The sequence below is a fragment of the Dromiciops gliroides genome, chromosome 5 (assembly GCF_019393635.1).
Source record: "Dromiciops gliroides isolate mDroGli1 chromosome 5, mDroGli1.pri, whole genome shotgun sequence".
Lineage (NCBI taxonomy): Eukaryota > Metazoa > Chordata > Mammalia > Microbiotheria > Microbiotheriidae > Dromiciops > Dromiciops gliroides.
In genome coordinates, this window is record NC_057865.1 from 18,044,007 (window position 1) to 18,069,018 (window position 25,012).

Genomic DNA, 25,012 nt, shown 5'->3' on the forward strand with positions numbered 1-25,012 from the left:
GATGGGCTTAGAGTCGGGGCGACCCAAGTTCAAATCCTGCCTCCGAGTTAGCTAGCAGCAGTCACTCTGCAGGAGCTCCGGAGGGGAAGGTGCAAGGGGCGGGATCTCAGCTCCGGCCGAGCCTGAGTGACGGTTCAGACCGCAGCAGCGTCCCGGAGCCATCGCGCCTGCGCCGCTGGGCATCCCGCCCCTTGTGCGCTCCTTCCTTCCCCGTGCCCAGGAACGAGGCTGCACGCGCGCGGCGGAAGCAAGCTTCCCGGAAGGGCGGAAGTGACGCGCGCGGTCACGGCTCGCTCGCCCCTCCCTCCGTCCCTCCCTCCCCCGCTCCTCCTCCTCCTGTTCTTCCTCTTCAGTCCGTAGGTCCGTCCGCCCCTCAGCGACGGAGCCCTCTAGCCCATCCGTGGCGGAAAGCGCCGGGCGGCCGATGGCGACTCTGAGCGGGAGGCTTTGTTGACGCTGCCCAGCCTTCGCCGGGGCCTCGCCGGCCCTGCCTTGGGTGAGGAGCTGGCCTGGCGGGCGGGAGGCCGGGCTGGGATTGTGACGCTCCCGCAGCGGGATGAGGCTCCGGGGCGCGAGGGTGGGAGGGACGGGCGCCCCTGCCTCAGTTTCTCCGCTTGTAAAACGAGGACTTTCGGAAACCATGACCCGGGAGAAGGGGGAGGACTGAGGGTGGGGACTGTGGGGGCGCGGGCTCCTGCCACCCCCCGCCGCGGCCCTTCGGGCTGCCTTTATAGGCTCGGCGTGTATACAGTAGGTGCCCATTGAGCGCTACTTAGAACAAACTTGGCCTCGGGGGCGGGGCGGGGCCTTAAAGAAAGGGAGGCCAGAGCCCCGTGGAGCTGAGGGGGACCCTTGCTCATCTGAAAACTTTCTGCGGGGAGGGGGTGCGATGGAAGACCCGCTGGCGGGGGTCCCGGGGAGCTCCGTGGGGCCGGGAGGGGGGAGCGCGCGCGACGCGTCCCGGAGCCGGTGTTTGTGTCTGACGGGGCGGGGGCGGGGCCGGCGGGGGCGGGGCCAGCGCGGCTTTTCCCGGACCCGCGAACTTCCGGAATAGGCCCAACCTCTGCCGTCGCCCCCCCCCCCAGCTTGCTCCCACTGACCTCCGGACCTAGGGGTCATCGGATGGCCGGGAGTGGGGCAGCGCTGGCGTCTGCCACATTTCCCTGACTTTGGGGTGCAGAGCGGGGGGGGGGCGTCGGTCCAAGGCGTCAGAACTTTGAGGATTTTAAAGAAATGTCTAAAGAAATTGGGGCGGGGGGGAGTAAGGCGAAGTGGGTCGGCGAAACCCTGCCCGTGATTTAGCATTTGTGTGTCCTTAACTTTGGGCACACCAGGCGGCCACACTCGGACTGATGAGTGGCCATCTGTCTTTCAGGGAGGGGAGGGACTCTGTACCCAGGAGTTCCCTTCACTGCTGGGGGGCTGCAGAGCCCGGGGCTTGGAGTTTGGGTGACCTGAGGACACATCTGGCCTCGGACACTTCCAGGCTGCGAAACCCTCTGCCTGCCTCAGTCTCCGAATTGGTGTAAAGTGATGCAATAATAGCGCCGACCCCGGGATTGTTGTGGGGACGAAACACGGAGAACAGGGTCCCTAAAGGGCTTAGCAGCGCCTGGCACGTGGCAGGTGTTGAACAGGCCTCCTTCCCACCCAGGGCTTGGATGCGGAGTTGATTCTTAACCGCTTTAAATAGCCATGCAGACAGACCTTGTGGCTTCTCCTTTTTAAGCCAGACTTACTGACCCTGTACACTGAATGTGCTCCTCTTAGCTGTGTATGAAATAAAGTGGGGTGCTTGCTACCTGCTTGTAGGCAGCTTCCTCTCAAGCAATCGGCTCCTCAGTGACCGAGTCTAGGTGGTCCTGTGCGAGCCAGAGGGTTGCAAAGGCCGCTGCTTTTTCCAGTGCTGAAGGGCTCTTGTGGTACAAGAACTTAGCTGCTGTTGTCGGGAGTGAGCTAAAGCATGGATAATTCGAAGCTTTCTAAGTGTTGGTTTTTCCTCAGGTGGAAGATGGGGTTAAAACGCAGCGTGACATTGTACTTAGTTTTTCTTTTTTGGCAGGGCAATGAGGGTTAAGTGACTTGCCCAAGGTCACACAGCTAGTAAGTGTCAAGTGTTTGAGCCACATTTGAACTCAGGTCCTCCTGAATCCAGGGCTGGTGCTCTATCTACTTCCCCACCTAGCCGCCCCACCCCCATTGTACGGTAGTTTTAACAATGGATATAGAGATACAACATTTCTTTACATGCATGTCACTCACTAAGAATAGTAACATTTAACACTGGCTCATAGTTTTCAGTAATTTGCTTGCTTAAAAGTTGCTTGATTTTATTTGTTTATTTTTTCCCCTGAGAGTTGGATTCAGAGGGTAGAAGATCTGGGTTTAACTCCTGCTTTTGACAAGGACTGGCTTTGTGAGCTTGGGCAAGTCCCCTAAGCCCTTAGTTCTCCATGACTGTGACTGGAAGTTGAAGAGCAGGCTCTTGACTGCAGTTTTCCTCATCCAGGAAGTTCTTTAAAATCACAGGTCCATTTCCAATTTGTATCATCTGTATGCTAATGTTTAGGAGTGATAAATTACATAAGGCCACTGGAGAAAAAGCTTTATGACAACTGACTTAATTTATGAATTTTTAGAGTGTTTTATATGTATTTCACTCATTTAAGTGAAATGGGTAGCACAGCATAGCTTGATAACATAGTTTGGTCCCAGGACTTGGAGTCAAGGAGACTTGCTAGCTATGATAGCCTAAAAGTTCTTTCAGCTTTCAGGGATAATAGCACTGACCTTATGAGGTTCTTGTGAAGATCAAATGAGATAATATGTACAGTATATAGAAATGTTGACTATCATTAATATTCTAGAAGAAAACATAACCAACAATCCTATGTCCTTATGGGACTGAAAACTTCCTAGAGAAGTGTGTAGATAATTGTATTTATTGAGCTCCCACTGGTTCACAGTGAACTGTAAGACTGTATACAGAAATGCACAATGAAATTATTGCCTTGAGAATCAAGATTAAGAATTTTTGTTCAAAGACTTTATAATGTAGCTGGTGTAAGAATCCTAGGACTTAATTGGAGATTTTGGTTTAGGCAGTATGAATTGTGGAAGTGGGCTATTGTGTGTGTGTGTGTGTGTGTGTGTGTGTGAAATAGTATATACTATTGGTCGTTATGTTTTCTTTCTTTCTTTTTTTTTTTTTACGGGGCAATGGGGTTAAGTGACTTGCCCGGGGTCACACAGCCAGTAAGTGTCAAGTGTCAGAGGCCGGATTTGAACTCAGGTACTCCTGAATCCAGGACCAGTGCTTTATCCACTGCACCACCTAGCTGCCCCTTGGACTTCATTTTAATAAAACCCACCTCCAAATCTTGTCAACTAATTAGATTTGAATAATGCTAACTGATTAGATTTGTTCTCTGAGTGATAGAGAGTGACAGCCATAGACCTCCTTTTATTAATATCCTGTTGACCATATTGATAAAATGATTAAATTACCGAGATACTAAGTTTCTATTTTTAATCATCACAGTACTTTTTCCAAACAGTGAAGGTGGTGTGTCTTTTGGGGGACTCTTCCCTGGCTTCTGGGGAGAAAAAGAAAGGGAGGGAGTCTGTTGGAGACTACTGGAAACTATTCACAAATGTAGAGTCAGGGGTTGAGGGAGCAGATGAAGACAAACAAGATTAGTAGAATTTGGAGGCAACTGATAGAAAGGATTCTTTAGTCCATATGACAAGTCAGTGAATTCATCGTTAATTTCTGATGTTTTGAAGATATGAAATTGGTTATAATAGAAGGGAAGAAAAATCACGAGATAGCCCTGCTTTAATAAACTCCAAACATTTTCATACTATAATATGTATTGAAAGTTACTTGCAATAGGCTTAAAATAATTCAGAGCACATGACATTTATAGAATAATCATATTAGTACCGTGAAAATTTATAAATGTAAATATTGTCATTCTAACAGAAAATCCCCCTCCAGTGTAGTAGCCATTACCACAGAAACATTTTTGTTTTGAATTTAATTTTTTATAATGTAGATGTGAAAATTCAAACAAGTCCAATGACCAAAAAACCAACACTCCTTAGGGTGGGTAATTATTGTTTCAAAATTATATTCTTTATTTTCTGTTTGTGTTCCCGGTGCTTTGGACACTGCCTGACACATAATAAGCATTTAATAAATGCTTTTTGACTCACTTTGCCCTTTTGTCTAAAAGGTAGAAGAAAAGTACTGTTCCCCTAGATTAGCTCTGGGAATTTTATGGCATTCCATGACATCATAGGAGTTTTATGCTCAGGACTTCAAGATCTGACATCTATGAGATGTGACTGACTGGAGTTTGGGAAGGAGGAAATTGTCCTCCCTTTATCCTTCTCTTCCCCCCCCCCCCCCCTGCAAGGGGATTATTAAATCAGTGGCCTTGGCCTCCCTAGCACTGTGCCAACCCACTGGCTAGTTGGCTTGGGTAACACAAAGGCACACAGCAAGATCTTTTTATTTTAAGCAGATATTTCTAACTCTTTTCATGAAAAAGTACTTTCCATCTTCTCAGAGCCTTAAAATCACCAGGATAGGCAGTGCTGGTGTCAAAGGCTAGAAGGGGAAGGGTGGTTGTTAGTCCTTCGTGGGAATTGGAATATCCTGTTGGTTGCTATTCTGTTTGAGCAGACATTGTCCTTAGGACAATATTGCAGGAGTGACCAGTTTAGGAAGGATCTTTTTTTTTTTTTTTTTTTGCTGAGGCAATTGGAGTTAAGTGACTTGCCCAGGGTGACACAGCTAGTAAGTGTTAAGTGTCTGAGGCCGGATTTGAACTCAGGTCCTCCTGAATCCAGGGATAGTGCTCTATCCACTGCGCCACCTAGCTGCCCCCAGTTTAGGAATATATCAGGTCAGGAGGGGTTCTGTATCTAATGTTTGAGATCCTCTGTTCAAATATTTCAGCTGAATTTAAATTCTAAATATAAATTCTTCTCTGGAATGTTCTGTTACATGTTATAATAATGTGTTTTGGTAAATTTTGCAGTAACTTCAAACAGTGGAATTGTACCAATTTTATTCTTTATAAGAAGGAGTTAAATTGAAAATAGATATGTCAACACGATAATTTTAAGGAGAGGACACAAACAACTAGGGAATTAGCTTCCCATAGGAAGTAGCCCAGAGACTGAGCCTTAGAGAAGCTATGGCTTCTAAGAAGTGGAAATGAGGAGGGGTGTGTTCCACACAGAGGAAAAAGAAATGGAATGCAGCTTTTGTAAGGTCCCATGTAGCTTAAATTCGGAATGCATGGAAGGGACGATAGGAAATAATACTGGAAAAGTAGGTTGTAGCGGCAGTGGAAAGTCGTAGATTCTTGAGCATAGGAGGGAAGAATCCATTGTACTCTTATGTAGAGGAGATCTTGGAGCATAGTTAGGCTCTTGAAATGACAAGAAGTGATAAGGTCTTGAACTAGCATGGGTGGAGAGGAGGACTGTCACTGATACTGTAGAAGTAAAGTTTTGACCAATCCTTGGGGAGTGGGAGGCAGTTGGGAAAGTGGAAGGATTGCTGTGGAGCAGGGAGGCCCAGTATGAGCTGAGAACGAAGTCATCTCTTGGAGAGGTGGTAGCACCTCCAGTGACTAGAAGAGAGGCTGGGAGTCATGGGTTTCAGACCCGCCTCTGACATATGCTTATCTTGGCTGTGAAGAGAGAGGCAAGTGACTTCATCTCTCTGCCTCAGGCAGCTCTCTAAGTCTAAAGACAGCGCCCCCCCCATCTGTTATTTAAATAACTGGTGAGAAGCCAGTAGTTTTGGATGGATGAGGTAGGTAACAAGTCCTGGGACAGATGGAGGAACATTGTGTTTACCTGTGCTAAGGTGGAAGCTCTCTGCTCTTCACTCCACCCTGCTTGGCCTGGCTGGGCCCACACCCATGCCTTGTGGGTCACCAGCCAGAGAGTGGCAAAGCCTCTGGGGCTAGTTGCTTTTAGGTTGCAACAGACACAGAGCCAAGGCTTTTTCGGTTGTTCTTATATATTAGAATATGTTATTCGCTTTGTTTGAACTTTGTCCTAGTCCTCCTCGACTTGCTTAACTTTCTGAGCCATATTGCTGGCATGTCTCACAATAAATGTCCTCATGGCCCACTTGTTTACAGTTGTTAACTCTCTGATAGGGATTGTAAGCAGGAGGGCAGCCAGGAGGCTGAAGGGCCTCCAGATCCATGGGAAAGTGGTCATATTTAGCCTCAAGAAGATTTGAGAGGCATGTGGTTGTTGCATATATTTAAAGGGCTATCATGGATTGGGAAGAGGGATCAATTTTTCCTTCCTTTGCTCTCCCCTCTACAGGGCTGTAAAAGTGATTGTCCTTAAGTTCAGGTCCGGCCATGTCATACTGCCCTCCCTATTCAAAGTCCAAGTCCGTTTGGCATTGACAATCCTTCATAACTTGGTCCCAACCTGACTTTTCTAGCCTTATCATTCATTATTTGGCTTATCTTTAATGGTCAGCCAAATTAAGGGCACCCCCCCCCCCCAGATTTCTCATCCATGACGTTCCAATCTCTTTCCATTTCCTCTGGCCATCTCCTAAGCCTGAACTCTCTTCTCTGCTCCTAATCCGGAGTTTCCTATAAGACCACCATCTACATGAAGCCCCCAAACTACTAGGTATTTATTTTGTATATACTTCTATGTGAGTGAGGGTCACAGAGTAAATGTTCAAATTGGACCTCAGACTAAACAGCCTGGTCTAAGCCCCTTATTTTACAGAGGACTCTGTAATTTCCTGAGAATTTTGCCCACTAGCCTGTGCTATACCTCTACATTCTATCACTTGAGAACAGGACTTGTTTCATTTCTGTCTGTGTCCCCAGTGTGTATCACGGGGCTTGACACATGTAATAGGTTATATAATAAGTGTTTGCAGGATTAAACTTGTTCTGTTTGATTCTAGGAGATAGAACCAGGAATGATGGGTAGAAGTTGCCAAGAGGTAGATTTGGCCCTGAGATTATGGAAAATGCTATTAATTAACTGTCAACTTGAGATATATTGTCCAAAAATTAGAATGGGCTGCCTTAAGTGAGAGTAAGTTTCTTTTCAGAGGTCTTCCAGCAAATTTACATTTTTCCCCTTGACTGGCCATCACTCCCTTGTATGTATTGCAAAGTCAGTGTGCCCTATTAGAATATAAGCTCTTGTTTTGTATTCTTCATCTCAGCCTGGCTTTTCTATTCATTCTTTCCTTCTTTCATTCATGACTACATATTAGATGTCTTCAGGTAAGATTGGGACTTCGATGTTTTCTAACACTGACATTCAATGAAGTGTCAGTGATGGTCTTATGAAGGATGTTATCACTATCAGTGCTTTTGCGCTTTTGCCATAGATGGACTTTTTTTACCTTAAGATTGCCAAAAATGAAATAAGTTACTAAGATTTCTTTTAATAACTTCTTACAGATAAGCTATGACATCCTTTCAAGAAGTCCCGTTGTCAAGCACTCTTCAGACTTCCAACTTTGCACACGTCATCTTTCAAAATGTGGCCAAGAGTTATCTTCCCAATACCCACCTTGAATGTCACTATACCTTGACCCAGTATATTCATCCACACCCAAAAGACTGGGTTGGCATTTTTAAGGTAAGAACATTTGAACATATATTCCACAGATTTAGGCAGGTGATTGGATGATGGTTTACCGCATATATATATATATATATGATATATATATGGATATATATATCCACTGAGCCATCTAGCTGCCCCCATTATTTCTCTGTAACTGTAATTTCTTAAGACAAATAAGAACAAAGTGATCACAAATTTATTTTATTGGAGTTAGAACATTTGTTTTCTCTTTGTAACAAAGTAATTGCCAATTTATATTGGGAGATGGTGTTTCCTTCCTGGGAACTCCTTATGCCAGACTTCAGTTCTTGTTGGTTTGTGAACTTGCTTTTGGAACGTTTCAATAGCTGCATTTCAATAGTATTGGTCTTTGTAATCCTATATTTTTTGTTTTATGCATATAAGAATTTTTACAAAAAGACCCATAGGCTTCATCTCATTGCCAAAGAGAGTCACAAAAAAGGTCAAGATTCCTTGCCTTAATTTAATCACTGCCCTGTTCTACTTTCCTTATGGGCTTCTAGATAATGTGATTTCTTTTTTTAATCATTTACTTATTTATTCATTCATTCATTCATTCATTTATTTATTTAGGTGAGGCAATTGGGGTTAAGTGACTTGCCTAGGGTCACACAGCTAGTAATTGTTAAGTGTCTGAGACTGGATTTGAACTCAGGTCCTCCTGAATCCAGGGCTGGTGCTCTATCCACTGTGCCACCTAGCAGCCCCGATGATGTGATTCTAAGTATTATTTACTTAAATATAACTTGGTTATACCAAAATAATTTGTAGTTTGTTTTAAATGAATTTGGCTTGTATAGTTTTTTTCTTTATAAATTTTTTTTCATTCTGCACTTTAGCACCCCTCACAGCACAACACAAAAAGAAGATTCTATATGAAACTGAATCTTCATTCCTTCCATATTCCTTCCAACCATCTTGCCTGTCTCTCTGTGCTTCCTTCTGTTTTTTTCTGTGCATTAAAAAAAACTGGTTCCAAGGCTTCATTTTTTGGCCTCACTGTTGCTAACTCCTTCCTCCCAACCCTCCAATTAACAAAAGAGAGAAGAAAAGGAAAAGACTTATGAAAAGTAAACAGTCCAGAGAAATAAATTCCACATAGTGGCCGTGTACACTATGATGAACCTGGGTGTGGTTAGTGTTGTTTGTTCATCTTTCATTCTCAAAGAGGACCAGTGATATGAGTGTGATGTCTTTGACTTGTGTGAATTGGATTTGAGTGAGGCAGAGCTGCTCAAAGTTGTCAACCTCAATCTGTCCTCCAGAGTCATTGGACTCCAGTGTCAAGACAAAGGTTAAGATGACTAGTGAGGGCCCTGGGTGACTTGGAGAAATGGTAGTTGCCTTAATAGAAGTAGGGAAGTTAGGAAGGGGGCTGAGTTTTGGAAAGAGGGACTCAAAGATGATAAACGTTTGAGGCGCCTCTAGGGCAGGTAGATATGTATAGGTGAGGATGTCCGGTGGGTTGTTGGAAAAGGGGGACTGGAGCTCAGGAGAGAGATGAGTCTGGAGATGTGGGAGTATATAAAGCTGCAGGTTGAATCCATGGGAGCATATGATATCACTGATGGGAATGGGGTACACCTAAACACGGGGAGTAGAAGATGGGTGACAGGCCTTGAAAGGTGCTTGAGTAACATTGGTCAGCCTAGGGGGAAGAGAGGGAGCAGGACTCGGTAGTGCTCACTAGAGTTGGAGGTCAGGAAGTAGGAGGCATGAGAGGCCACTGGAAGAGTCAAGAGAGCCAGCTCTCAGAGGCTGTGAGCTGTAGTGGAAAAGCATTGTGAAGCACTTTTTATGAAAGAGGGAGCCACAATGTTTTGTCACCAGTATTGTGAAGACTTTTTAATTAAAATTCCAGGTCTAACACTGTCAGTCACCCACTCTACAGGACCTTCCTTTCTTGGAACTTTGCTTTGGCTGGTGCATTTGTTTAGAAACACTTCGAGACAGGCAGAGTGTGATTTTTTCTGGATGGCTGTGTTTTAGGTTGATGTGGGCTCCCGAGTGAGTGTGTTTTCAAGTCATGTCCAATGGTTGGCACCCCAGCACATGGAATGACTGGATGCTGATTTTCACATCTAAGTCAGGAATTTTTGTCGGTATAGGAACCCTCCTCTCCTGGCTCTTCTTCCTGTTAGCTTGCTTAGTCATGTGTTAGTGAAGAATCTTCTGCCCTTTCTTCTATTCCAAGTAGGCATTATGACACAATTTTCAATTTTGACTCTCGTGCACTAGCAGTTAGCCTCTCCCTTTCCAGATTGTGTACTTTTTTGGCTTCATCTCTCTCTCTCTCTCTCTCTCTCTCTCTCTCTCTCTCTCTCTCTCTCTCTCTCTCTCATGAGGGTTCAGTGACCCAATTGTCTGAGGCCAAATTCAAACTCAGGTCCCCCTCCAGGGCTGGTGCTTTATCCACTGAGCCACCTTGGCCTCATTTCTCCTTCTTGGTATTGACAGATCTTTTCCTGGTAGTGTTTCAGTTCTTAGTTCTACTTAGTTCTACTCTTTCATAATGGAAATAAACTGTCACATAGATAAAAACATATTGAATGTTAATAGCTTGTTTATAATTAAGAATATAGAAGATTAGCTTCCTTCTCTTCCTTTTCCTTGTCTCCTCCTCCTTTCTTCCTCCCTTCCCTCTCCTTTCCTTACCTGTTCTCCTTTCATCTCTTTTGCACTCCCCTGTTCTCTCTCCTCCATCTTCCTCTTGCCTGTTCAAACCCCTTTACCAAGGAGAGTAGAAAAATGAGGATTTATCATATATGAAACTGAATCATTATATATGGCTTGCTTTTCTTAAGTATATAATTTAATGGTCCTAGTAGCTCTCCTGCTTCTCTGTTTCCTCTTTGGAATTTCGTTTTCTTCTGTGAATTTTAGAAAGTTCTTCAGTGACCCGCTTACTGCTTATATGGCGACATTATTGCTAGCCCTGCTCTCCCACCAAATCCCTCTCCCTCCAGTGAAAAAAACACAAAACCAAAACCCAATCTTTGTAACGTAAGTATAGATAGTTAAGCAAGACAAGTCCATGCATCTGCTATATTCACAAATGTCTCGTTCTGCACCTTAAGGCCATCATGCTTCTTGCTAGGAAGTGGTGGGTAGCACATCATTACATCCATTCCAAGTTCTAACACCTTATCTAGTTTATCTTTACAGTATTGTTATTATACAAATTGTTGTCCTTGTTCTGCTTCAGTTCTTTGGGGGGGGGGGGCAATGAGGGTTAAGTGACTTGCCCAGGGTCACACAGCTAGTAAGTTTCAAGTGTCTGAAGCCAGATTTGAACTCAAGTCCTCCTGAATCTAGGGCTGGTGCTTTATCCACTGCGCCACCTAGCTGCCCCCCTGCTTTTCAGTTCTGAATGTTGCTTTTCCTGGGCTTCTTAAATACTGTCCTTTTCAGCATTTCTTAATGCACAACAATATTTCATTATATTTGTGTACTAGGATTTGTTCAGCCATTCCCTCAATGAAAGCTTTAGCAAGGAGTTCCTGTAAACATTTGTATTTGTGGATTCTTTTTCTCTTTCTTTGATCTCTAGGGGCATAGACCTCAGTGGTTTCCCTTGATCAAAAGAATATGCACAGTTTAGTAACTAGGGGCACAGTTCCAAAATTGAATTCCAGAATGACTGGATGAATTGGCAACACCACAGACTGTGCATTAGTGTTTTTATTTTCTTGTAGTTCTCTAGCAGTGTCATCTTTGTCAATCTGATGGGTGTAAAGTGGGACCTCAAAGTTGTAGGGATTTGGAGCATTCTTTGATATGACTGTAGATAGGTTGAACTTCTTCCTTTGAAGACTGCTTGTTTATATACTCTTTGACCATTAATCTATTTGGGAAGGGCTCTTGTCAGATAGATAGATAGATAGATATCTGTATGTGTGTATAAACATCAGTTCCTTATATTTTGGATATAAGACCTTTATCTGAGAAACTGGTTGCTAAGACTTTTCTCAGTTTGCTGTTTCCCTAGCATTCATTTTGTTTGTACAAAAACTTTTAAGTTTTATGTAATTACGATTGTCCATTTTATCTTGTTAAGATCCTTATTGATAACTTGTTTGGTCCTGGACTCTCCCTCCATCTGTGCTTGTGATAGGTAATTTCCTTTCTTGCTCCTGTAACTCATTTAGATATGACCGTTTATATCTAAGACATTATCCATGTGTGGGCACTTGTCCTTGCATATGGTGTGAGGTGTTGAAGTAAACATAATTTCTACCAGACCACTTTCTAAGTTTTTCTAACACTTTTTGTCTAATAGTGAGACCTTGCAACAGCTGGGGTCTTTGGGTTTATCAAACACTATGGTACTATGTGGGGTACCTCATCTGTACTACTGATTGTCTTTTCTACTTTTAAGTAGTACTAAATTGTTTTGATAATTGCTGTCACATTTCTTTCCTCTATTCACATGCACTCAGATTCAGTTTTTATATAGGATCTTTTTATAGCATTAGTTAATAGCTTAATAGAAATTCATAAAATTTGACATGCTTGTTAAAATATTAATAATTTGTCAACATTATTAAATGTATATTTTAGCTTTAGGATGCAGTAAAGTGGTATGTTTTGGCATGTTGCAAGATTATAATGTGATCATGAACTATTTATTTGTAGTCAAACTATTCATTTAGGTGTTTTCTTTCAGGTTGGTTGGAGTACAGCTCGGGATTATTATACATTTTTATGGTCCCCAATGCCTGAACATTATGTGGAAGGATCAACAGTGAATTGTTTATTGTCCTTTCAAGGTGAGACCTCCTGTCAAACTTTTTTAAACAAAGTTTTATCTATTGTAATATTCTGTTTAGTTATGTGGTTATTGAGGCTGGGGGACTGAGACAAGTTTTATTTATCAAAATGCACCTGGGGGCAGCTAGGTGGCGCAGTGGATGGAGCACCAGCCCTGGAGTCAGGAGTACCTGAGTTCAAATCCAGCCTCAGACACTTAACACTTACTAGCTGTGTGACCCTGGGCAAGTCACTTAATCCCAATTGCCTCCCCCCCCTCCCCCCCCCCCCCAAAAAAAGCACCTGTGATGATTAAAAATATGATACATGGTTTCATGTCTTATATTATATTCTATTAATTTTATCAATCGGCAGGCGGGTATTAATAAAAGGATGTTCTTATTGTCCATCTCTCTCAGACCAAAGACCCCTAATGGCATTGGGGTCACAGTTTATATACCTTTCTAACTGTAGGAGGCCCATCAGGTGGCAATCAAATGTAATTGGTTGACATGATTTGGAGGTGTTATATTAAAATGAAGTCTGGGATGTGTGATTGTGGTCACTCAAATCTTGATAAGAATGACATCAGAGAAAAAAATGTAAGAAACCCTTACCCCCTCCCCACCAAGCTGATCATAGCACAGTAATTACCACCTGGGTGTGGTCATATAGGTCTTTCAGCTAACTAAACTGATCTCTCTCCACCCAAGATTCCATCGACACAGATGAATCTTACTTTCAAGGACACCTTGCCTTTGGAGTTGGGGGGGAGGGTGGGAATAAAGAGATCACTGAGTCCCCCAACATATTATTAATGATTATCACACACCTCATTCCCTAATCTTTCAGTGCAGATAATAATAGATTTTTATCCAGCTCAATTTATGGTAAATGATTTTGTTTTTCTTTCATCTATGTTCCCTAAACAGTCTATTTTCATGTCAGTTTCAGAGTAAACTTTAAGAATTTTAGTAGTGATCTTAGAATGGGAAGAAATATTGGCAATATCAAGGGCCCAAGGCAAATGTCTCCTATAGTTCCTGCTTGGACTTGACCCTTGGGAAACAAATCATCCAATGGTGTAAGACTGTTGCCTGTAAGGAAACATGGCCATGGGATCCTGATGGAGCCCCTTGCTTGTCTTGTGAATATGGTATTGATTTCTTGGTCATTGTGGGAGGATTTTCTGATTAATGAGAATTCAGCTATTAGCACAGTGGACACAGTGGGATGGCCCACCTCCTTCTTGGCTTCTCTGTTAAATGGCAGTATTTAAAGGCAGTCAGTCAGCAAGCATTTATTAAATGTTTACTGTGTGCCAGGTACTGTGCATAAAGGCAAAACACAGTCTCTGCCCACACAGTCCTAATGGGAGAGACAAGTACAACTGTGTATGTATGAGATATATGTTAGGTAAATTAGAGAAGGGAGAACCTCAAAGGCGGGGCACTACCTGGGGAGGGGGAGGAGGGTGGAGGATGGGGGCTCTCCAGGAAAGCCTATTGCAGATTGGATTTAAGTGGGCCCTTGAAAGCCAGGGGGCAAAGACCAAGGCATGTTCTGGGTATGGTGACAGCCAATGAAAAGGGATGAGGTTGGAGAAAGCATTGTCTTATGCAAGGAACAGCAAGGCAGGTGGCTCTGGATCATCTTGGAAAGTGAAGCTCACTTTTCTGGGAAGTATCTGAGCAGGTAGCTCTTACCTTGTCTTGCCACTGGTCCTTTGATCTGTCTTAGATTATTTCTAAGGTGCCTTTCGGGTCTAATGGGACTGTGATTTTATAAGATAAAAAATTAGATAGATGTTCAATTAGAATAAGTGACTCTATGATTTATTATTTGATCTATGTCTGTGGAAGGCAGTGTCTACACTAGGAGTGTGGGGAACGATTATTTTACTTGGAGGCAGAAGTAACAGATTGAGCTGTGTATGGAGTATGAGCAGGCTCACAGTGAGTTATTTGGCTTTATTAATGAGATCAGAGTTTTCTAAAGAATTCCCTGCTATTCTGGAAAAGTTGTATTGTCTCCAGTTTTCTTTTTACTGAAATGTAAGATTGATAATTTTAATTATAATTTAGTAAGTTTTTAAAAGTATTTGATTATTTGAATAAAATGGAATCAGGTTCTATTTATTTAGCTATTCCACTTGTTAATTTACCTGATCTTTTAAGAAAAAGATATTGTTAGTTTTTGTATCACTTCCATTTCCCAGGGTAGCCCCAAAAGAAGACAAGTATCAAATGCATTTTTATGTTTTGTGAAAGTGTCTTGTTTATAAAAACCATTGTATACTTAACCAGTGCAATATTTGTGTCAGGATAGTAGTTATTAGTATGATTGCTTATGAAATATAAATTTAAAGCTGTTCTGATGACTAAAGTATTTGGCAGCAAAACTATGCTAGGGAGGACTTTTTTTTTTTTTGGGCGGGGCAACGGGGGTTAAGTGACTTGCCCAGGGTCACACAGCTAGTAAGTGTCTGAATCCAGATTTGAACTCAGGTCCTTCTGAATCCAGGGCCGGTGCTTTATCCACTGCGCCACCTAGCTGCCCCTGAGGACTTTTTAATGTATTGAAATTATATACATGAATTTGGTAATTTCCGCAATTGACTAATGCCGCAATACTAAATCTATATGAAATCTGAGCAATGAAACCCATTTTTAGTTTTCTTTTTTTTTTCCTACTATAAGTCTTTCCCTCTTCTCTGTCTAGAGTAAGAATTCTCTGTATTTAAAAAAAAATGTAACATTCTTTTAATTTTTTTTCCAAAATCTCCCCCCCTCCCTCTTTCTATGCCTTCCCCCTGGTCATTGAGAAGGCAAGCGATATAACCATGTGGAGTCATGCAAAATTTATTTCTTTATTAGCCATGTTATCAACAACAACCAAAACAAGAAAAATAAAGTGAAAAACAATAGGTTTCACTCTGAACTCACAGTTCATTGTTTCTCTTTGAAGGTAGAGATCATTTTTCATTATGAATAGAGTTCTAACTCTTATAAAAAAGAAAGGAAAAAACTAAGCAAAACTAAGCAATACGCAGCCATCACATCCTACACTCAGTGTGCTCTACCTCTCTTCCCCCGAGCTCTACAAAGAAAAGGAAGAATTTGTGTTTCTTTGCTTCTAGTGTCAAGCCCTGGTTATTATAATTACTCATTTTTTGGTTTTGATTTTTGTTATTTCAATTTACATTCTTGTCAGGTATGTAAGTTTGGTTCGTCTTTACTTTATCTGTTTTTCTCATGTCCACCTGTGTTTTTAATAGTAATTGTTTCTTAGGACATGGAATATTTCATTACATTCATGTTAGACTCATAGTTTACTTAGCCATTCCTCAGTCTCCTTTGTTTCTGATTCTTTGTAGTCTCATTTTTGTGCTCGATGATGTTGTAATGGAAGGAGTGCTGGACAGAGTCAGTATTTACTTCATCTCTGGCCATGTTACCTTGGGTAGTTCACTTATCTCTATGCCTCCCATCACTAATAACCCATAGTGGAAACTGTTCTTAAATAATGTTAATCTCTAACTTTGCATAATTTCCCCTTCCATTGCAAAAGATACAGTAACCATAATTTTCTGATGTCAGAAGGTTTTTGCCTTTTTGGTATTTGGTAGTTTTTTTCCTTTCTTAAATATCAAATCTTTACTAAGTATGGAATATATTTCATTGTGAAATTTTATTTATTTTTTTATTGTGAAATTTTAAATGAAAATATTTTAGTCCTGAATTTTTTAAAAATTGAGATACATTAATCAGTCAGGAGTGTTATTGTTATTGTTGTTTTATGTAGCTTTTACTCTAAAGAACTCGAGATGCTCATGATGAGGAAAAGAACCAATAGACTTTATTAACCTGTCCTATTTATTTTTATTTTTTTTTTGGTGAGGCAATTGGGGTTAAGTGACTTGCCCCCCAGGGTCACACAGCTAGTAAGTGTTAAGTGTCTGAGGCCGGATTTGAACTCAGGTCCTCCTGAATCCAGGGCCGGTGCTTTATATACTACACCATCTAGCTGCCCCAACCTGTCCTATTTTTAAGGCAATAGATATTAAAATAGACACTTAACTATTGGTCTTACTCCTACTTTGGTACCTTTTGAACAAATGACTTTTTGCAGTTACTTCACTGCAATTAGGATTAGGGAATGTGGAAAAGGATGATGATGAAAGTACAAAGCATGGGAGACAAGTAGGGACAAAACCTTTGAGATCGTTAGAAAACATTCTCTATTTGGTATTAGTATTTTGCTGGGTACGTGGTGCATGCTCAGTAAACACTTGTTTGATTTTGGTTATTGCCCTTTCTCTCTCAGGGTATTACCTTCCAAATGATGATGGAGAATTTTATCAGTTCTGTTATGTTACCCATAAGGGTGAAATTCGAGGAGCAAGTACACCATTCCAATTTCGAGCATCTTCTCCAGTTGAGGAACTGCTGACTATGGAAGATGAAGGAAATTCCGACATGTTGGTGGTGACTACAAAAGCTGGCCTGCTGGAGGTTTGTTAGAAACAGAACTGCTCTTGTTTTAAGAGATTTAGACAATCATTGAGGCAGCTGGATATTAGTGGGTAGAATGTTGGCTTTAGAACCAGCAACATCTGAGGTGGGAACCTGCTGCCATTCCTCTGTCTAAAGGCCTTTTCAGCACCCACTTCACACAGTTGTGAGAATCAACGCCTGAAGTGCTATGTCAATGTTTATTATTATTGTTAAATATTGAAAGAAAAAATGTGTAATGTAAAATTTTATCCCAAACATGTATATATTAGGAATTTTTTGCTTAGAAGTGAGAATTACCTAACAAGGTCAGGGAGTATGTTACGTATCAGGTAGGAATCACTGTTATTTTCTTTTTTTTTCTTTCCTTCTTTCTTAAAATCTTTTTTTGGGGGGAGGGGGAATGGGGGTTGTTAAGTGACTTACCCAGGGTCACACAGCTAGTGAGTAAGTGTCTGAGGCTGGATTTGAACTCAGGTCTTCCTGAATCCAGGCCTGGTGCTTTATCCACTGCACCACCTAGCTGTCCCCCTTTAAAAAAATTTTTTTTTTTTGGAATCACTGTTATTTTCTACTTTTTTCTGAGTGCAGATGTTATTGCTGTTGTAGAGAATAAAGTGATTCTGATTGAGAATGGGAATAAAACCATCACAGAAAAATTAACATATCTTTTTGGTATATGACTTTATAGCTTTTAGCAATAATAGTAGTTCTGTGAAAAATGGTTTCAAGTAAAAGTCAATTTCATTGACTTCATAGTCAGATAGAGGACTTTTGAGGTCATCACATCCAACCCCTTTATTTTATAGATGAGGAAACAAATGCTGAGTGAGGGGTGACTTTAACCACAGCCACACATTCCTCAGTGCCCCTTGAGTCAGCTCAGTCTTATTTTCACCCATAATTTATTTTAGGGTGAGGGAAAGTTGAAGTATTGAAAAGCCTTTCTCAATTTCTAGGTAATCCTGGGGTACCATTATCATTGTATTAACGAGTAGATAGCACCTTCCAAGGCAGGATTTTGACTGCCTTTCCTAGGCTACTGTACCACAGAGAGTGCGGCAGCAACTCTGGGCAAGTCTCCTCAGTGAGCCCCACAAAGCACATACTGAGCCAGAGGTTACAGGGATATAAAGGCAGAAATAAAATAGATTTTCCATTGGCTTATTTATCTAGTGAATAGAGAGATTCCTTCTCTGTGCTTGCCCAGCATCTGTCACTGAGTGGTGGAGGGAAGGCAGGCGGCTTTGTAGACAGGAGAGAGCTTCATTCATATGAACTGCTGTTAGTATTTCCTTTCCTTGGTGAGCTTGGGAGAGATGTGGCTGCTAATGTAAGCATCCTCTTCCCTCCTGCCTTTTTATCGTGTGTGGGTGTCTTCCCACTGGAGTTTTTCATAGGTAAGCACTTACTGCCAAGTCAAGTTGATTCCATTTTGATATCAAAGAAAGAGGATCCTGTTGTTCTAGAATCTAGTGGGGGTGTAGAGGATAGAGCACAGGTTCTGGAGTCAGGAAGACCTGAGTTCAGATCCTACCTCAGACTCTTAATTATCTGTGTAATCCTGGTCAAGTCACTTAAGCCTATTTGCCCCAGTTTCCTCATCTGTCAAATGAGCTGGAAAAGGAAATGGCAAACTACTCCAGGATTTTTTGTTTGTTTGTTGTTTTTTGTAGGGCAGTGAGGGTTAAGTGACTTGTCCAGGGTCACACAGCTAGTAAGTGTCAAGTGTCTGAGGCCAGATTTGGACTCAGGTCCTCCCAACTCCAGGGCTTGTGCTTTATCCACTGTGTCACCTAGCTGCTCCCTATGGTATTTGTTTTAATGGAATATTATTGTGTCACACTCCAAGATTGCTGCCAAGAAAACCCCAAATGGGGTCACGAAGAGTCAAACACGGCTGAAATGACTGAAAAACAACAACATTCACTCTATAGAAGTGATTCTATCTATGTTTTGTTAGGTCTAGGAAAGGGAAGAACAAATGTCATTGCTCTTCACATTTTCATTCATCCAAGCTTACACTCCCTGAATACCTTACGCTTTGCCTAACAAAATAGCATGCTAGACTTGGATTACTGTTATTTAACCTTAACAAGGATTAATTTCATACTTGTACAGATTACTGTCCTGGGCACTGGGGGAGGTAGAGTTTAAATAAGATGTTCTTTTCTTTCATGAAATGAGGAGTCAAAAAAACCCCAGATGTACACAGAACCAGCATAGAGAATGATAAAAAGTGCACTAGTTGAAAAAGTCAGGAAGAGCTGAGTTCAAATCCAGCCTCAGACATATACTAGCTGTGTGACCCTAGGCAAGTCACTTAACCTCTGATTGCCTGACAAAGGGGGATCCAGTGGAGAAGGAAATGGCAAACTACTTTCATATCTTTGCCAAGGAAACAGTTACAGTCCATGGGGTCACAAAAAATCAGATGTGTCCAAGCAGCAACAACAACAACAAAAGTTCAGGTAGTATTTTTTTTTTTTTTTGTGGGGCAGTGAGGGTTTAAGGGTCACACAGCTGGTAAGTGTCAAGCATCTGAGGCTGGATTTGAATCCAGGGCTGGTGATTTATCCACTGCGCTACCTAGCTGCCCCCATTCAGGGTAGCATTTTGCAAGTACTTTCCTTTTTCTAGATTTTTATTGGCATGTAGTATGGTAGAAAGAGCAGTGGGCTCAGAGTTTGGAGATCCAGGGTTCCTGTACTTGCCTCTGACACTCGTGAGAATTGTGTGGCCCTGGGCAAGGCACTTAACACCCAGGGCTCAGTTTCTTCATGTGTAAAATGAGGAGATTGGACTCCATGGCTTCTGAGTTTCCTTTCAGCTTTAAACCTGTGTCCCTATGATTACTTTTGTTTTTATGATCACTTAACCTTTCCCAACATAATCCTCTCTCCTCCCTCTCTCAGAGAATAAAAAGTTGGTAAAAAACCAGCTCAGTGAAACAGTAACCATCAGATCAAATAAGCCTGGCATTCTGTTACAGAGTTCCACACCTGTAGTCCCCCACCTCTGCAAAGAAGCAGGGAAATAGCTTCTTAGCCATCCTTATTTAAGATAATAAACAATCCCAAAACGCTGGCAGCCTCTCAGATCTGTACTGGGAGCATTTCCTGGCTGCCAGACTCAGGGCAAAGGAAGCCCCCGACAGGGCAGCCTTGGGGTCTCACCATTCCCAGCATTGAGGGATCTGCCCACCGTAGCCTTCCTGGCTTCAGGAAATGGCCTGATGGTTTCACAGAGGTCAGTGTCCGTTTGGTCCTTATTTGAGTCACTGCAGTTGCCTTTGGCTGAGTCGGCTGACTTGGTTTTGCACTGGGGTCTTGCTGTGCTTCTCTCTAGTATCCTGCTCGTTCTTTCTTCATTGCTTTCATAAACCACAATCTGCTTGGTCAGTGCCTGGAGGGTGGGCATTGGTTTTTGTTTTCTGTTCTTGACTGCCACAGAAGGTGCTGTGCTCAATAGCTTGGCACGTGTGGGGCTTTTCCTTGGGCCATTGGCCTCCTTGCAGCATGGGCTCATTTGCATGGCATTTTACTTGTGGCTTAATTATTTTAAGAATTAAGAAGGTGGACAAAGACAATTTCCCCTTCAAAAATCTGGTGGTATTTCTGTGGAAAGAGATAAGACTAAGACTAGAAGAAACAAATACTTTTCTTGGGAATCCTTCCCTCCTCCCCCTCCCGAAATTCCTGTCTTATCTTATATAAATAAATGTAACTTTTATAGGGTGGCTAAAACATTTTGTAGTGACAACTGCTTAGTGATCAAGGTTTTTAGCCCGGTATTTGAAAGTTCCTCAAAGACTGAAACAAACCTTCCCTCTTGAGAAGAATGTTGTTATGGCTGATAATGAACAGCTTGTTGGGCACTCCTTAGACCACCCTGACTTCAGTCACTACCAAACTCCTATAGCCTGGGCAGTGAATCCTTCTGAGACTTAGTTCTTTCTGCTTCTCCTAAGTAATTGTGTGAAATGGCATTAAAATCTTCCTCCGTTCATCCTCATCCAGTAAGTTAGTTTTACAGACAGAGCTTTGGAACTGTTTGCTTGCTAGGTAGAAGATTTCCTTCTGGATCCTTCTCTGGCCCTTTTAGAGTGTCAGCCTGGAGTTAAAATCGCCAAAGTTCTGCGGGCTTGTAGCTAGATGTTTACACAGTTCATGTACAGACCACACAACCCGCTTGACTTTGTTGCCCCACTCCACCCTATGGAAGTGTGCTTCTTGAGAGAAGCACATTTTACTCTTTTTTCCTTTGGATCCCCAGCACACCTAGCATTGCTTTCCACACAGTCTAAGCAAGCAGCATGTGGGAGTCACTGCCACAGGAACCCAGGATGCAGAGATGTCCCTACATTCCATCAGGGACAACACAGGAATTTAACTAAGTCATTACAAAATAAATGTGTATGGAATGAGTAATTTGTGGAGAGAGTGGGATGCAACAGGGACCAAGCACTGGAAAGTGACTTATTCAAGGTCACATAGGAAGGTGGCAGCAAAGCAAAGACGTGTCTAGGGCCTTTTCAAGCTTCTTCAGTCTCTCTCTTTAAGGCAAATGTAATGGTATATTTAAAATAAAAAAACACAACTAGAACTTTTTTTTTTTTTTGGTGGGGCAATTGGGGTTAAGTGACTTGCCCAGGGTTACACAGCTAGTAAGTGTCAAGTGTCTGAGGCTGGATTTGAACTCAGATCCTCCTGACTCCAGACTATGCCACCTAGCTGCGCCTAGAATCTAAGTAAATTGCAATGTTGTAAATAAATTAGGGGGCTTACCAGGCCTGGGAAACGTTGCCAGTGGTCCCAAAAGGTCAAGTGATTGGTCTAGGGTCACCAAGCCAGCCTGTATCAGAAGTGACTAGAGCCCAGATCTTTGACTGTGAGGATGGTACTCTATCCAGCCTCATCTATCCTTATCCTTATAGATAAGGAAAGTGAGACAAATAGAAGTGACTTGTCCCCAGTCACACAACTATAGCATCTTGGGTGTCTGAGGCTGGATTTGAATTTATTCTTCCTGACTGTAGGCCCTGTGTGCTCTCCACTGCACCACAGAGCTGCACCTAAGCAGTCACTGGGCTGCTTCTCAATTACTTCATAAATAAGATGAAGACCTTCTTGCTAAGATTTGCTTGAGCTTTTCCTTTGCAAGTTGAAGTTACCCTCATGGTTGCTTCCCAGGGATATGTCATTACTGATAAAATTGGATCCCCTTAATATGGAGGTAGGAAAGACAGAAATTCTGGAATGGGTTTTGGGGTTTTTTGGTGAGGCAGCTGGGATTAAGTGACTTGCCCAGGGTCACACAGCTAGTAAGTGTCAAGTGTCTGAGACTGGATTTGAACTCAGGTCCTCCTGAATCCAGGGCCGATGGTCTATCCACTGTGCCACCTAGCTGTCCTAATTCTGTAATGTTTTTACAGTATTTTAAGATCATACACATTTTTCCCATGTGGTAAATGTCAATTTATGTGCACTCTGACATTTTTCTTCCTGTTTCAGTTTAAATAAATAAATGAATAAATTTCCAAGCAGCCTTTTTAAGCCTTTTTCATCACTTCAAATGAATGCATACTCCAAAGAGCTGACCACGCTGGTAAGAAGAACAGATGATAACCCTTGGTTTGGGTTACTAACAACACTAAGAAAAACTGCCCCAAACTTAAGACTTGTCTGACTTCTGTAATTTGAACAAGGATGTGAACATTTGCTCTCACAAGCCCTGCTATAGTCTCAAACTTGTGGGAGGGGAGGTCTTGTGAAAGAGGTTTTTAAATTTTTTAACTAGGAAAGAAAATGTGAGGAGTCTGTAGTCACGGCTGAAAGGTATCTTCTTCAGGGCTAAGATAAACTTTGTGGTGTCTGTGTAGTTTTGGACATTGTTAAACACGTTCACGATAGGAAATACTGAGACCAAATAGAATTCTTGCATTTGTGTGTGTGGTGCGGATTGTCTTCAGAGAGAAGAGAGAAAAGCAAAACTAAGCCTAACCTTTTAGAGATAGCAAGCTTGATGGTGAGCCATCAAGGGAGACTGAGGAGAAGCATCCAGACAGGAGTAGAATCAGTAGGGAGTGGTTTTAGAAGCCAAAGGGTAGAGATTCAAGGAGGGAGGGGATTGCTATTGGTTTGGAAAGCTGAAGGAAGATCAGGCTGTAGAGTCAGTAAAAAAGCAGTTTCAAAGAAGGTGGGGGGGGGGTGTCAGAAACTATGTTCTATATTCCTACAGGCTGAAGAGTCAGTAGATGAGGAAGTAAAGGCAATGCATATAGACTCCTTTGGATTTTAACTTTTTTCCCCCAATTGCATGTAAAAACAATTTTTAAGCTTTGTTTTCCATAATTTTGAGTTTCAAATTCTCTCTCAGCCTCTGTTTCCTCCCCCATCAAACAATTTAATAAAGGTTATATATTTGATAAAGGTTATACATGTTCAGTCATGCAAAACATTTCCATATTAGTCATGTTTGGAAGAAAACAGAACAAAAAAAACCCCATAGAAAAATAAAGTAAAAAATAAAACAAATAACCTTTGCTGTGTGCATTCTGATTCCATCATTTTCTTCTTGGGAGGTGCATAGCATTTTTGTTGGGTTTTTTTGTTTTGTTTTGTTTGTGGGGCAATGGGGGGTTAAGTGACTTGCCCAGGGTCACACAGCTAGTAAGTGTCAAGTGTCTGAGGCCGGATTTGAACTCAGGTACTCCTGAATCCAGGGCCAGTGCTTTATCCACTTCGCCACCTAGCCGTCGCAGTGCATAGCATTTTTCATCATAGGTCCTTCAGAATTGTCTTGGATCTTTGTATTGCTGGGAATAGTTAAATCATTCAGTTGAACGTTGTAAATCATTGCTTTTACTTTGTATAATGTTCTCCTGGTTCTTCTCACTTCACTTTGCATAAATTCATGTAAGTCTTTCCATGGTTTTTTTTTTGTTTGTTTGTTTTTGTTTTTTCAGTGAGGCAATTGGGGTTAAGTGACTTGCCCAGGGTCACACAGCTAGTGTTAAGTGTCTGAGGCCAGATTTGAACTCAGGTACTCCTGACTCCAGGGCCGGTGCTCTATCCACTGTGCCACCTAGCTGCCCCTTTTCCATGTTCTTTGAAAGCATGCTCCCCATTTCTTAAAGCATAATGGAATCATATCATAATCAGATACCCCAAGATCTTTAGCCACTCTGCAGTTGATGGACATCCCCTCAATTTCCAGTTCTTTGGTACCACAAAAAGAGCTACTATAAATTTTTTTGTACATATAGGTCCTTTTCCATTCTTCCTTTACTATCAGTCCTTTGGATATAGTTTCAAATTGCTCTCCAGTGCATTAGTGTCCCAATATTCCCACGTCTCCAGCATTTGTCATTTTTCTTTTCTGTCATCTTAGCCAGTCTGATAGTACGAAGTAGTACCTCGAGTTGTTTTAATTTTCATTTCTCTAATTGATAGTGATTTAGAGCATTTTTTCATATGACTATCAATAGTTTTAATTTCTTCTGTTTATATCCTTTGGCCATTTATCAGTTGGGGAATGGCTTATAAATTTGACTCAGTTCTCTATATTTGAGAGATGAGGCTTTTATCACTTGCTGTAAAATTTTTGCCAGTTTTCTGCTTTCCTTATAATCTTAGCTATATTGGTTTTGCTTGATGAGTGTATCGGCATATAGCCTGAAGGGATATGGCAAAGATCTAGGGATGTTTTGAGGTGTTCAGGTAGGGACAGGACAGGTGACCTCAGTTTTTTTGTAAAAAGGAGAAAGTCAGGTTATCAAGATAAGGGGGATGTAGTGGAATAGGAGAATGTAAATTGTATTGTTCTCAACGTGTGATAGCTGATCAGTGATGAATAAAAGGATGTTCTTTGTGGCAGTAAGACCCAGAACTTTTAGTAGATCTGATTTGTATTGTATTGTTTGTCCTTTGGTACCTTGAGAATAGGAGTGGAAAAGGAAGATGGTGGTGGTGGTGCTGTAACCCTAGGCTGAGGACCACGGTGTGAACAGAGAAGTATCCAACTGTTGTTTAATGGTAGGGACGGGTCTCTTTGAAGACAGGAAAGTGATCTGGGGGCATGGT

At 42.0% G+C, this 25,012-nt stretch overlaps 1 protein-coding gene across 1 annotated transcript in view; it reads left to right on the plus strand.

The window, feature by feature from the left end:
* The first annotated feature begins 298 nt into the window (after positions 1-298).
* TAX1BP1 (Tax1 binding protein 1) overlaps positions 299-25,012 on the plus strand; it is a 66,594-nt gene continuing 41,880 nt past the window's right edge. Inside the window, 4 exon segments of the mRNA XM_043964965.1 lie at positions 299-496; positions 7,476-7,656; positions 12,332-12,434; positions 16,741-16,928. Of these exon segments, the coding sequence (XP_043820900.1) occupies positions 7,483-7,656; positions 12,332-12,434; positions 16,741-16,928 (465 nt within the window). The 5' untranslated portion in view covers positions 299-496; positions 7,476-7,482.